Below are 16050 nucleotides of genomic sequence, written 5' to 3' on the forward strand. Positions count from 1 at the left end.
GGACTGTGGCTTTTAAACATAAAATTGACCAGAGTCCCTATAACGGAGGAGGCCTTCAAAATACTTAGATAACTGGAGTCTCATTTCCTAGTGGTTTCTCCTCTAGAGTAAAGAACAATTTTCAAACAGCTTAAACAGCTTACAGCACAACTGGTTCGATTCAGACAGCTTGTAAGACAATCCCAGCCAATTCAAAGGAAACAGCTTAAAGGAGCCAGGCCAAAGGCGTTTTCAGCCAGTTTCCAGAGAATTGTCCTTTCAAAAGAATAAGCCAAAGGCTGAAAAACCTGGCACTGTTGCAGAGAACCCCTGTTTTCAGAGGAATGGGTCAAAGATTAGCTAGCTTCAGGTGAAGCAGTTCCTGTTCCGAAGGGAATAAGCAAAGCTAACAGTTTCAGTGAAAGAGTCTGATATCAAAATCAGACCCAAGTGCCAAACAAGTACTCATATGCAGAACAAGGCCTTAACCAGAAAGACAAAAGCTTTAAGTAGATTCTGAATAAAGCCTGGAGAGCTTCAGATGGAAAGAGGGTGTGAGTTTGGATCTAAGAGAAAGACTTGCCTTTAAACTCCAGGGTCAGCAGGAAAAGCAGTAAGCAACAATAGACTCAGCTGTGGGTACTGCACCTGTATATTCACTAGCCCCGGAGCCATCGGGAGTCTTCTCTGATCCCCCTATGGGCCACCAAAATGTTGACCTAAAACAAATTGAGAGCCAGATATTTCTCCAGCAAAGACTGGTATATTTGGGATTGGCAAAGAATTGAAATTTGGAGTCTGCACCATGGTGAGCTATGTGCAAGTTCCCTCACAGCAAGGAAAAAGGAATGCTTTTATAGAGAGTAAAAAAGAAGATGGGAGGGCTCTAGTAAACAACGAGTCCATGGATTTTCTTAGGCTGAGTCCTTGCCAGGAAAGAAGAGTCTTTCTTCTTCCTGTTGGGCTCTGCTACAGCTGCAGGGTGTAAGAGATCTTCCCTTCTGGTCTCCCAACTCTACTTAACTGAGGTTTCTGTTTACTGATATTTTTACAATTCCTACCAAATCAGCTCATTAAGTAATGAGAAACTTACCTGGACTTGCTTCAATTTTATAATGATGTAGGATAATTGCTTCTATAGATATAATGTAAATTAATTGTTGGCTATAGCTACCTGAGATGCACAATAAATTTGTTACCTTAAAACTTTGGTCTAGAAAAATGTGTACTAAAATATTTACTTTACAACAGTATTTGGAGATTCTGGTTATTATATCTCATAATATTAGATATTAATACAAATTTAATGTACTGCCGACTACAGTCATATTTTTCAACTGCTATACTGTAAAAACATCTGTATGTCCAACATTTATTTTTCCTTATTCTTGTTTATGCTTACCTACAAAATTTAGCCTATATTTTTAGTCATCAGGTTTTGAGTGATAATGTTATCTGGGCACTATGTGAATTATTAATTGATAAATTGACTTTGACTGCATAGTGCCTCATAAAATCCTTCCGTGTCTGTTCTGATTCTAAACTTGAAATCTTTTGTCCTGAATAATTTTTTTAATTATCTGAGGGTTTTGTTTTTCAACATTTTGGACATTATTCTTCAAAGATATTGTTAGTCAGAATGTACTTCTTATTTTCTTTTTGGTTGTTTACCTGTTACCAGTGTGAAAGAAATTACCTAAAAAGATGTCATAAGATCAACGAAAGTCTAAACATTTGGAGTAGAATGTGAAATCTCTTTTATGTGCTATAGAGAAAATACCTTCAACAATCGCACTAAGATATTAATTAAAATCACAACAGAATATCCACATACTATCTTACTGCTCTCTTTTTTTTCCTAATGTTCATCACTTTTAGGAATTCTGTGGGAGGCGAGAACTATTGTCTCTAATTATTAAAGTTTCTAAAACAAATTTGAAAATGCTAGAGAGTATAGCAGCTATTAAACAATAAAGTAAAAATATATTCTCTCTAGGATCATTATAATGCCTAAAGAAAGAAAAAAATTGAAAAAAAAATATTATCAAGTAAAATCATAATTCCTCTCTTGTCTTCCTCTCTCTGCCTCTCTCCCTCATTTCAATTTAAGAGATTCGTTCTCCTGCTGGTTGTAATGGGAATGAATTTCAGTGTCACCCTGATGGAAATTGCATTCCTGATCTGTGGCGCTGTGATGGGGAAAAAGACTGTGAAGATGGTAGTGATGAAAAAGGCTGCAGTGGTACCTTACGATTGTGTGATCACAAAACCAAGTTTTCCTGTCGGAGTACAGGTAAGCAGAACACTGGGTTCAACTTCTACCTCAAGCCTGCTTCCTTGATGTAGGTTCCTTTGGGGCCCTCCTCAATCCATATCTCACCTTTATGAAAAGTATCCTTGTGTTTCTAGTAGGTTTGCTCACATTCTGTACATGACAGTAATAGTAGGTAACATTTATTGAGAACTATCTGTGGACTTGGCACAGTTCTAAGAATGTTCTCTGCATGAACTCATTTCATCATGCTAATTCACAATGAGAAAACTGAGGCCGAGAGCGGTTTTTAACTTGCTCAAATTAAAAAGTCAAAAGAATTTTTAACTTGCTGGCTCAGAGAGCCAGCATGGAAGAAATGGGATTTGAAACCAGGCAATCTGGATTCAGAGTCTGGAATTTCACAGTCCAGAAAGAGACATGTGTGCTAAACCTACTTACAGCATTCCCCTTTGCATAGATAAATCCTTACCATAAAATTTAATGAAAATGACTAGGGGAAAAAAGGCATAATTATATGCATTTATTTTCAACCAGTTTCCTAAATTTTATTGTGCTGTCGCTAGACTCCATTAAGCTGAAAGTGATGACTTTCAAATCATTCAAACCTTTGATTTGTTTTGAGAGTCACTGAAGCTTTTTTTTATAAGTTATTCTAATATTATGATGTTTCCATTTTGTTTTTTCTCCATACAGTAGGTGCTACCTAACATGAAAAACTAACTTATTTACTTCCTTCTCTATGCCAGATGATAAGCTGAAGTTTAGAGAATTAACTATTGTGGTATAATTTGTGAAATGATTGGTATCATTATCCAAATACCCCATGGAAAGAATTTTCTGTAGATTTAAGGATACATTCTGGAATCATCTCTGGGAGTTCTTCTTAATGTGAAATTGCTTCCAAATTGCTTAATCAGGAGTTCTTGGTGATTCATTTTGCCCTTTATTAAGTATTTCAACCAAAAGATAGAAAAGAAAAGTTATCACAGTTGTGAGTAAGCAGATACTCTAGGAACCACATGGCCCATGAGCATTTAAAGATATAAAAAGGAATTGTGTTTCTTTTCTTAAACACACCTCCTGGCTATAATTAAGCCTGTAAATAAGAGATAAAGAAATAAATATAAGCTAACATGGGCATAGGTAAATAAATAACTCCTGAGGCCTACTCCTAGTGAGGGAGTTGTATTTTCAAATGATTATTTTTCCAACAATATTTTTAACAGGTAACTCTTTTCAAATATTACGTAAAGATTCTTAGTTTGGGAGTTACTGGTTAGAAGAATGTGACTTTGAGTTTAGAAATTATCATAATGGAACATTTCATATTAGTTGAAAATGAGTAGATGAATAACTTGTTAAATGAATGAATTATTAACTAAATAAGCAAGTTTTTATTTAACAGGCTAATTCTGATGCCAAAGAGCCAATTATTTGACTCAGGCTAACATTATTCTAAGTGCATATTTTTTCTCCTGTTGCTTCTGGCATTTGTTTGATTGGACTAATGGTGAAATATATCAGATAACAGTCTTTAACAGGTATACGACTAAGGAACTGGCAAGGCTATAGGAAAACAAAATAAAAATATTAATTTACTTGGAAAATCCTGAGCTAAAACTAACTGAATATGCTATCAAGATTTAGCAAATTTAGAGGTAAAAACCAGGCTGAAATTTCCTTATGAAGAAAGAAATTATAAATGCCTTCATAATAAAGTAATTTCTAAAAGTTGTATGTTAGTAAAAACTGGTTTGAACTGTCTATGACAGAAAACATGGAGAGAAAACATATAAATAATAAATAACAGGGTTAAGTAAAGTTAATAGAAAATTTCAAGTGGTTGTGATTTATCTTGTATGTGTGTATTGATATTTTGCAATGAACTCTTACGAAACAGCTTTTTCTGAATATGACTCACCTTAAAAATAAATCTGAATTATGATGAAGATGACTGATGTAGGGAGGAAAAAAACCTTTTCCTCTGCCCACACAGAGGGGACAAGACAAAGGAAAAGGACTTTGAGTTTATAGGGATGGCAAATTGTGGAAAGGTAAATATATGGGAAAACTAATGGAAGATAAGAGCTAGTTAATAACATTTGTGTAGGTCCATTTTGATACTGACTTTCCATCATCTTCATGGCCTTAGAACTTCCCTGGGAAAGTGTTTTATGGCAGTTCTCATTTCTCAAAAGTTTATGCTTTTAGTCAGATAGGGGAAGCTACAAGAAGACTTCTTTCTGCATCTACTGAATCTCAAATGCTTCAGCTCAAAATAATCCTTATGATAAAGTGTCATATTTTGGAAGTAGTGTATTTTGATCCCACACAGTGGATATCTTTGGAGAATTGGATTCTGAGAGACATTTTTATGCATGTTGATTTGGGATTTGAGTTATCCACTTAATAATGTTAAGATATTTGAATCAAATGATCATCATGTAAACCAAATTTAATATTAAAAAGCAGAACTACAATAAAACTCATGTTGCATTGTAAAAGGGAAATGTGGTATAACATAGTGACTATAATTGATATACTGTATTGTATAAATGAAATTTGCTAAGAGTGGAACTTAAGTGTTCTCACAATAAATGAATGAATGAATGAATGAATATCAGCGGAATGTGAAAGGTAGTAATTTAACCATTGATCTGCTTCTAATTTAATCCATGGCTTAAATATAGTAAACCATAATGTATCAAACTACTTGAGGAGTAATAATTCACAATGTATGAATATTTATGAACATTGCAGATATTAAAGTGAACCACAAATATACGCATTGGATTAAAAATATGTACACATCTATAATCTTTGTGATATTTTTAAGTTTAATTAAATTCTCAGCTTTACAAGCTAAAAGACCTTTAAACCATTCAAGATGTTGAATTCAGAGTTCATATTTATTTTTTTAAAAATTCTGAACGCTAGCTTGAACATTTAAAAGTTTTCAGGGCAATCAATTTATATTTGTTGGTTACAATGGCTTTTATATATAAATTGCTATCTATTAGTATAAAAATATAGACACATTACTGTTTCTTTATTCCAATAAAGGAAAGAATGAGAGCTAAATTAAGTTAAAGTACAATTCAACCATTATCATCTTAGAGTCTCTAATCTCACAGTGTCTATCTTTGACCAAGAACTATACTCTCCCACATCTGTTCTCTCACAAATTGCAGTTAGGGTGACCTTTGAACAGCAGGGGTTTGAACTGCATCCATTTATATGCAAAATTTTAAAAATAAATATTGGAAACTCTTTTTGGAGATTGGCAAGAATTTGCAAAAACTAACAGAGGAACCACATAGCCTAGAAATATTGAAAAAATTAAGAAAAAGGTACATCATGAATGCATAAAATATATGTAGATACTTGTCTATTTTATCCATTGCTACCATAAAATCTACACAAATCTATTATAAAACGTTTAAATTTATCAAAACTTACAAACATTAACATACCAGACATGGTGCCATTTGCAGTCAACAGAAGTCTAAACAAATGTAAAGATACAGTATTAAATAACTGCAAAAAATTAACTGTAGTACATATTGTAATAATTTCATAGCTACCTCCTGCTGCTATTTCGGTGAGCTCAAGTGTTGCTAGTATCTGCTTAAAACATCATGTGACACTAATCATCTCCAGGTGAGCACTTTATCTCTCCAGTAAACTGCATATCGAAAAAAAAAGTGATCTCCTTTGGTTCTTGCGTATTTTTCATCGTGTTTAGCACAATGCCATAAACCTTGAATAACACCATGGGACCCATATGAAGTGCCACTGTTGATGCTGGAAGTGCTCCCAAGAAGCAGAGAAAAGTCATGACATTACAAGAAAAAGTTGAATTGATTCATATGTACTGTAGATTGAGGTCTGGAGTGGCGGTTGCCCATCATTTCAAGATAATGAATCCAGCATAAGGACCATTGTAAAAGAAGAAAAGGAAATTTGTGAAGCCACTGCTGCAGCTATGCCAGCAGGTGTGAAAACCTTGCACTTTTTCTGAAATACCTTTTTATCTTGTATTGAAAATGCAGCTTTTATGTGACTGCACCATTGCTATAAGAAAGGTATACCTAAAGACTCTAATATGATTCGAGAAAAAGTGAAGTCATTATATGGCAACTTAAAGCAAAAGGAAAGTGAAGGATCTAAAGGTGGAGAATTTAATGCCAGCAAAGGATGGTTTGATAATTTTAGTAAGAGGCTTGGCTTTAAAAAACGTCAGTGTAACAGGAGAAGCAGCTTCTGCCAACCAAGAGGCAACAGATGAGTTACAGATGCCATTAAGAAAATCATTGAGAAGAAAGGATATCTGCCTGAACGGGTTTTTAATTCAGACAAAAGTGCCCTACTCTGGAAAAAAAAAATCCACAAAGGACATTTATTAGTAAGGAAGAGAAGTGAGCGCCAGGATTTAAATCAGAAAGGGATAGGCTAACTGTACTGGTCTGTTCAAATGCAGCAGGGCCTATGATCAGGACTGCCCTTATCTATAAAGCTGCAAACCCCTGAACCTTGAGGGGAAAAATAAATACCAGCCTGTCGATCTTCTGGTTGTACAAAAAGAAGGCCTGAACAATGAGAACCACTTTCCTGGACTGGTTTCATTAATGCTTTGTCCCTGAAGTCAGGAAGTACCTTGCCAGTAAGGGACTGCCTTTTAAAGTTCTTTTGATGTTGGACAATGTCCCCTGGCCACCCAGAACCCCATGAATTCAACACTGAATGTGTCAAACTGGTTTATTTACCCCCGAGCAATAGGTCTCTAATTCAGCACCTAGATCAGCGAGTCATAGGACCTTTAAGGCTCATTACACACAGTACTCTGTGGAAAGTATTGTCAACACTATAGAAGAGGACCCCAACAGAGAGAACATCATGAAAGTCTGGAAGGATTACACCATTGAAGATGCCATCATTATTACAGAAAAGGCTGTGAAAGCCATCAAACCCGAAACAGTAAATTGCTGCTGGAGAAACTGTGTCCAGATGTTGTGCATGACTTCACAGGATTTGCGGGAGAACCAATCAAGGAAATTATGAAAGAAATTGTAGATATGGCAGAACAGGTTGGGTGTGGGGAGTGAAGGGTTTTAAGATATGGATCTTGAAGAAATTCAAGAACTAATAGACACCATACCAGAGGAATTAACAAAATACAACTTGATGGAGATGAATGCTTCTGAACTAGTGCCAGACGATAAGGAAGAAGACTGAGAAGAAGCAGTGCCAGGAAAAAATTAACATTAGCCAGTTCGGCAGAAGGGTTACAATTATTCAAGATGCTTTTGACCTCTTTTATGGCATGAACCCTTCTATGATACAGGCAATAAAACAAAAGCAAATGATAGAAGAAGAATTAGTATTAGTACCATATAGAAACATTTTTAGAGAATTGAAAGAGCGTAAAAGTCAGAGAGAAATTGCAGTGTATTTCCGCAAAGTTACAGAGAGTGTGCCTGCCTCTCTTGCCTCCCCGTTCCACCTCCTCCACCTCTGCCACCCCTGAGACAGCAAGACCGTCTTCTCCTTTTCCTCCTTCTCCTCAACCTACTCAACATGAAGATGACAAGAATGAAGGCTCTTATGATGGTCTGTTTCCACTTAATAAATAGTAAATAATCGTCATGTCCTACTATTAATAAACTTATCTGCTGTATATGTGTGTGAGTGTCTTTGTGAAAAATCTAATAACTGTACAGCAAGAACCGTATGAGAAGTTTTTGTGTCATCATCATTATTATCACCTAAGTATTCATGATGTAGAACATCATGTGCAAGACTTGTATTGAAGTGGATAGCCTATCCTAACAGAGACATAAAGTGAGTGATATGTAATATAAAGTTAATAATGTGTTAGTTTTCCTAATGTTTTATAACTTTGCTTTCAAAGAATCATATTAGTGTACAGTATGCCTCTTTCTCTCATAATTGGAGAAAGCCTATTATCACAGGTGTTTTTTTTTAAATGTAATGATGTTTGTAATGCTGAATATGACTGTAATACTATATGCCATAAAAAATTTATAACAATTCATCCGTTAGTGTATACCTGGGCTACCAGGAAGCAGTCATATTACTGCTTCTTCATTATCAATGCATGAATTATTATACCTATAAATAAATATGAATCTTATTCACATTATTTTTTTCATTTTTGATGTCTAGTGTTAGTAATACATATAAAATCTACAGTATTTTGTATCATATAAGACAATATTGATGTAGGCACTGACAGACAGATGATTCATCTTGTGAATAGACAACATAATCTTATAGTATTGGTAAGGTACAGTACTGTAAATGTATTTTCTCTTCCTTATGATCTCCCTTAATAACATTTTCCTTTATCTAGCCTACTTTATTGTAAGAATACAGTATATAATACACATATCATACAAAATATATGTTAAGGTTTCCAGTCAACAGTAGGTGATTAGTAGTTAACTTTGGGGGGAGTCAAAAGATAAACTTAGATTTTCAACTGTGCCCCTAACCCCCATGTTTTTTGAGGATCAACTGTATATTATAGTCAGGGAATCAGGGGAGGAAAGTCTTTCTCTCATGGAAAAGAAACTCAGAAATGCCATTCTTCAGAATGGAAAAATAAATGAAACCTTTGACATTATACATTGATGACAAGACTATAAGGAAAATAGAGCCCCCAGCTGTTAGTAGAAATGTAAATTTGATCCAGCCTTCCCACTTCTAGAAATTCATGTAAAGAACAGCAGGAGTATATACAGATGTAGAAGATCTGAAGAATTAATGTTTAGATCAAATTAATAAAAATATAACTCTATTTTTAGAAGGCCAAAAATAAACCTTCTTTTACAAGGTTCAGTAAATATTTTTTAAATGAGCATTTATCATCACAAACAACATCAATAAATTCCAAGAAATAGAAATAATGCAGGCAGAATTCTCTGATTATCATATAACAAACCCATAATTATGAAGAGTAAACCACTCTTCCGCTTAGAAATTAAATAATAAAATAAAACATCAAACTAAACTTGTAGAACTTTTACAAAATAAGGATATATACTTATCAGAATATATCGAATATAAATAAAGCATTGCTCATGGGAAAAATCATAACTTTCTAAATTTATATGCAGAGTGTCCCAAAACTCTCAATGTATTTTTAATCTTTAACAATTTCGGAAGTATAAATACTGTAAATTTACAAAAGACATCATTTGAAATTTTAGTTATTGTTAACATATATTAGTTTTATGAATCCTGGATAATACATTTTTAAGTTTGGTTGTAGTAGTTTCCCTCTTTACTTAGAGGGTCTGAACCAAAAATATATTTAAAATGTTATATTCAAAATTTATAGAATTATATGTAACTAAAACTCAATTTACAAAATTATAAGTAATTTACATAAACTTTTAAATGATTTTTATGTTTTTAGCATTTATATTTCTAAAATTATTAAAGGTTAAAACTATTCTGAGACTTTTGAGACACCTGTATTTACACTAAGTAATTAAAAAAATAGTTTTTTGACAATGTGTACCAGACACAGTGTTCAGCAACTCCGTATGCTTTACTGTATTTCTCAACTCTCTTGCATTTAGATTGGGGTCAAATGACTAGTTCTAGCTAAGCACTGTGAGCCAAAGGGACTATATCATTTCCATGCAAGGCAGTTAAGCTATAGTGAGCATCTCCTTACTGTATGGGTCTAGAGGGCACACATACAAGATGGATGAAGGCGACCTTACCTTCCCTGATTTTATGTGAACAAGCAATTAACCTTTACTGAGTTAGGCCCCTGGATTTTAGGGTTTGTTACTGCAGCATAGCTTATCCTGACTAATGCAACATCAAACTCAAGAAGTTAGAAAATAACAAAAGAAACCAAAGGGAAACAAAATCAAATTAATGTTTGAATTTAGAAAAAAGAAAGAAAATAGCATAATGTGAAAATTCAAGAATTAGGTTGTTGAAAGAATAACTAAAGTCACTAATACATTAACTGACCTAATAAAGAAGAACACATTGAAAATGCAGTGCACAAAATGAGAATGGGAAAATAATCACAGATGCTGAAGAAATTGTAAAAGTTAAAGAAATTATCTATGAAGTATCATAGAAGTGAATATAAAAATCTGTATTAATAAAATCATATAGTTTTTAAAAAATATAAATCTCCAAAATTAACTCTAGAAAGGAAAAAAATAGGCAATATATTTTATAAAAATTTTAAAAATAATCAATATATAACCCCTGTCACTATTCCACCAAAAGCTTCAAGTCCAGATGAAAATTTCTACCAGATATTTAAGGAACATTGCTACAATGCTGTTTCATCTCCTCCAGAGAATTTGAAAGGAATAGAAGCTTTTAAGCAACATAATGTAGATTTTCCAACCACAAAAGTTGGTACCTCCCATACACACAAAAATTACAAACTCTCTGATGACCATGACTACCATTATTCGAGATAAAATATGAGCAAACCCAGCAATATATTAAGAGAATAATTCATCATGAAAAAACATCCTCCTCTGGTATACTTGTTACTATTAATGACCCTGTATTCCTACATTGATAGATCATTATCACCCAGAGTCTATAGTTTACATTGGGGTTCACTCTCGATGTTGTACAAATTATGGATTTTGACAAATGTGTAATGATATGTGCTACCATAGTATCATAGTTTCACTGCCCTAAAAATCCTCTGTGCTCTGCCTGTCATCCCGCCTTCCCCCCAAACCCTGGCAACATCTGATCTTTTTACTGTCTCCATACTTTTTGCCTTTTCCACAGTGTCATATAGCTGGAATCATATAGTATGTGTAGCCTTTTCAGATTGGCTTCTTTGACTTAGTAACATTCATTTAGGTTCCTCCATGTCTTTTCACGGCTTGTTAGCTCATTTCTTTTTGACATTGAATGGTATTCCATTGTCTAGTTGTACCACAGTTTATTTATTCATTCAACCTACTGAAAGGCAACTTGGTTGCTTCCAAGTTTTGGCAATTATGAATGAAGTGGCTATAAACATCTGTGTATAGGTTTTTGTGTGGACATAAGTTTTTATCTCATTTGGGTAAATACCAAGGAGTGTGATTGCTGGATCATATGGTAAGAGTATGTTTGGTTTCATAAGAAACTGCCAGACTGTCTTCCAAAGTGGCTGTAGAATTTTGCATTCCCACCAGAAATAAATGAGGAATTTTTATTGCTCGATAGCTTCGCCAGTATTTGAATGTATCAGTGTTTTGGATTTTTGTCATTCAAATAGGTTTATAGTAGTATTGTTTTAATTTGCATTTCCCTAGTGACATATGATGTGGAGCATCTTTTCATATGCTATTTGCCACTAAATTGTTTTTAAGAGCTAAATGTCGCAAACAACCTAAATAGGCCAAAATAGGGCACTAGGTAGAAACATTATGGTACATCCGTATGGTAGAATACCTTGCAACAATTTAGTAAATGGAAATCATTATAATACACTGACATGGACGTTTCCCTATGATTAAATTTTGAGTGAAAAGTCAATGAACATATTAGTGGGCATAGTATGTAATATTGTTTAAATAAAAAGAAAATAAACACAAGTATATTCTTTTCTATAATAACAATATTTCTAGAAGGTTTCACAAGAAACTGTTGTCAATATTTGTCTTTGAATGGGGGAAAGGATGGCTAGGGAAAAAGAGTGAGAGGTCATACTTGTACAGTCTCCCCTCATGACTGACTGTCTTTCCAAGTGATAGCTTGGTGTTGACCCATAACCTTTCACTCTAGATTCCAATAGAAAAAGTAACATACACTTTCAAGTAAGGTCCCAGGGTTGAATTAAGAGTTAAGGATGAAGTAGTCTTTAGCAGAAGAATGTAACAAAACTAACTGGCACACAAGGGGATTTAACTCTGACAGTGGCTTCATAAACACCATCCTCTGTTCTGATCCTCTCATGTAATGAAAATCCATTGTGGGCTTGTGTGAATGGCAAAGTGTTATTCTTTTCTATGTTTAGGTTTTTGTTTTTGTTTTTGTTTCTTTTCCCTTACCCCGCTGTTGTATCAGTAAATAAAAAGTGAAATGGTGAGTTTAATCTATGGTAAAAATCAATCTGGATAATTAGAACCAAACTTATCCTACAGTGGAATAGTGATTTTGTTAGAATTATGCGGTGGATTGTATATGAAGAATTTCTAAATAGAGCACCTTTTTTTCCCTTCCTGTAACCGACCCTATGGTATACTTTATTTATTTCTGATGAAGTAACATGGTGAGCTCTCCATTGTCTATGTGCTCTAAATCTAATAGATTTTTTGTGCATATAGTTTCTTATAAGCCTTGTATGTTACTCTTTTTATTCCTCCCACTGACAGTTTTAAACACTTTGCTGTATACTTACTCTTTTCCTCCTTTAATCCTGTATCTAAAATAGGAAATACCCTCCATTTTGCCAAGAAGGTGTCTTCTTTAGCTATTGATTCTGTGACCTCCTATATCCCGTGGGACCTTAGTCACTTTTCTTGTTCATGTCTTCAATTTCTTTCTCTACACTAATTTTTCTTTCTCTTTATAAATATACCTAGCACAATAACCTCAAAAACATTTGATTTTATCAGTTTTCCTGTCTTCCTCCTTCCCTTCGTTGAATCATCTTGTGTAGTGTACCTCGATGTCTTTTTTCTCATTCATTCTTTTACCTTTTGCTGTCTAACATCCTCTCCCTGCCTTTGATGGAAATTGCTGTTTCAGTTGTCACCAGGAATGATTTTTCAGCCCATCCTCTTCTCAATCTTGAGTCCTCCTCTGCCATTCAGTAACTACATGAGTTTGCATAGATTACCAAACCTCTCTAAGGTGCAGTTTTCTGATCTGTAAAATAGAGATATTATTAATGATAACCAATAGACTGTACAAAAAGTGCCTAGAACATAGTATGAACTTAATCAACAATACCTTTGACTGTTCATACTGTATAGTGACTTCTTTCTCTGCAATACTTGACCTTTCTCTCCAATACATATCCTTTCCTTGAAACTTTTCCTTATGAAATCTCATATTGAATTGTCCTCTTTCCACTCACCATTTAGATTTCTATTTTTATTTCACCATCCCTTGCTCCTTTTCCCTTTGCCTACCCCTTATATTTAATTTAAAGACATCTGTTGAATATATAATCCATCTCAGACATTGCACAGATTTTTCTCTTAATTTCTCTGTTTTACTCCTCTCATCTTTCTGCAAGGTGTCCATAGCAAATTCGTCTGTTCCCAAAGTTTCAACCGTCACCTCCAGGTAAATGCCTCCCAAATTTCAGTCACTGATATTGAACCCCACGCTTCAAACCCATTTTTTCCATTGCTATGCTCAACATCCCACTTTCTCTCCAAAGTCAGAAATTCTTCCTCTCTCCTCTATTTCTGTTAGAAACATCTTCATTCTCCTGAACATTTAAATTTAAAGCAGAAACTACCTTTTGACACTTCCAGCAGGTAATAATTTTCCAGGTCCTACTGATGCTACCTCTACAGTTTCTCTTAACAGCACCCATTCTGTTCTTTCCATTCACACATCAGAGCTTAAGGTTGAGCCTGTGTTATATCTCACTCAGACCTTTGTGCAGTCTACTATTTTTATCCCTGACAATTATTATCTTCAATCCATTCTACATGTGTTTTTAGGTTCCCCTTACTTCATAAGCTGGGACCTGATCACAGACTTTCTCAAAATCTTTCAGTGGTTCTCCATTGTAAGATTAGGAGACACTCTTGAATTAGCAATCAACATTTCATGAACTGTAGCCCCAAACTGCTTTATTGCTGCCTCTGGAGCAAGTCCCACCCTTTCTCTGTCTATGCATTTGTATAGGAGTTGAATCTTATATATGGGTTAGATTCAACAAATAAAGTTAAAACTGCCTATGTTCAAAATTACCATTGAAAATCATCCACAAAACTCAGTATACATGGTTCTGTATATACAGTTTTGATGAAAATTTGTACATAAAGCTGTATCATTAAGAAAATATTTAGCATAAAACAAAGAATAAATATACAAAATATAATTTTATAGTGGATTCACTCAGAAATGGAAGAGAGACCAAATTAAGGGAGAGTTGATTTACTTTCACCATCTATGCCCTGACACATTCCCACTGAGAAGCAGCAGTAAAGCACCATACTATTAAATTGTTCTCTCTCTCTTTCCTTTTATTTGCTTTTGCAGAGGGTATGTATTTGAATGTTAAAACTATACACATAAGACAGCTGTTTGGATGAAATGCCTTTTTTCTTGTGTCCATATCTACTATTCACTGCCACTCTTCAAAACCCCTTTCCAAATAACATCTTAGCAAAGCTTTCTCTTCCTCAGCCTTTCAATCATACATCTTTTCTAGCTCCTTGAAATTCCATAGCACTCTGTAATTTTTATAAGGCTTTTATCTCATCCTTTTTTTATAGAACATTTCTCACTACTCGACTTATTCCTCCACAAGGTCAAGAATTTGTCTTTCCCATTTTCCTACAGTGTTCAGTAGCTAGACAGGTACAAAATACTCAATAAATATTTGCTGAATCGAATCGAAGCCAAACATTGTTAGAGAAATAAATATGTATGTGGGATTAAAAGTTAGTAGTATAAAAATTAAAAGACAGATTGTATTTCAAAAACCAATAATCAAAAAAATCATATTATTAAGTAAATCCTTTTGGATTTTTTCAAAGATTCACTTTTCTTCATACCCATATTCTTGATATAACTGCCAGTCATATCCCAGGACAGAAATTGTCCTCTTGTAGCGTGTTGTCTTTCATAAAGACAAAAGAAAGTCAGGCAGTTCACAAATTAATAAATCTATTTTTAAAAAATAGCCAAAACAGTTTAACAGAAAGAAAAGGAACTTTGGAAGCGATCATATAAGTTTATTTGAGGAAAGCAGCACATTTTCTAGGAATTCATGGGGCCTCTTAGTTTTCCGATAGCTGTTGACTTTGTACTGACTTTTAACCTAAACTGTATATTTCAAGGTTACACAAATCAAAATAGTCCTTACAAAGTCCTGAGTGTGTGTATGAGAGAGAGAGAGTGTGTGTGTGTATGTGTGTGTGTGATTGTAGTAGCTGCCATGATACCAACATGCTGATTTTTGCTATTTCTGTTTTTCGTTGCTGCTGTTGTTGTTTGGCCATTCTTATTCTCTTTGCTCAAAGGACAAAACTACAAGTCCCACAAGAGTGTGTCTTGCACACATAGTAAGAATCAAGTTGAAAACATCTTTATAAATAAATCAGAAAATATTATGTAGAACTCAACTTGATAATAAACACCAAATATTATTTTTTTAACGTGTGATATCTCTTTAAAGAAGAATTAGTAAAAACAATTTGAACTTGGTTTACTTGGTTATTTGAACTTATTTGTGCACAATTTTTTTAAAAGTTATTTTTAAAGATTTTGTGTTTTTAGATATTGGATGTGTATAATTTCTGTAACACATTTTAGTATTATTAATCTTTATTTTGTTTTAAAAATACTAATTTGACCTGAGTTTCAACTTTCTTATATATATAAAGGAAGGAGCTTAAACAAGGGAAGTTGTAATACTTGACTTTTTACTATGTTATGTCCAGTGATTTCACTATGTAAGTATTTGTCTTGATACAAATCAAGCAAAAATCAACACTCTTTAAGCATATTTACTAAGGTCATTTGCTTTTGGGTTTTATTCAATTGATGGTCATGAAATAGAAATTTAACTAAACTTATCATACCTGGTGTACTCTCTTATC

General features: G+C 33.9%; 1 protein-coding gene across 1 annotated transcript in view; it reads left to right on the top strand.

Annotated features, from left to right (window-relative positions):
• The window catches only part of LRP1B (LDL receptor related protein 1B), a 1905856-nt gene that overhangs the window by 1189602 nt on the left and 700204 nt on the right, over positions 1-16050 (top strand). The window contains exon 22 of the mRNA XM_082395829.1: positions 2090-2272. Coding sequence (XP_082251955.1) covers positions 2090-2272 — 183 coding nt within the window. The remainder of the gene's footprint in view (positions 1-2089; positions 2273-16050) is intronic.

Source organism: Balaenoptera borealis (genome assembly GCF_965194805.1).
Source record: "Balaenoptera borealis genome assembly, chromosome: 6".
Classification (NCBI taxonomy): domain Eukaryota; kingdom Metazoa; phylum Chordata; class Mammalia; order Artiodactyla; family Balaenopteridae; genus Balaenoptera; species Balaenoptera borealis.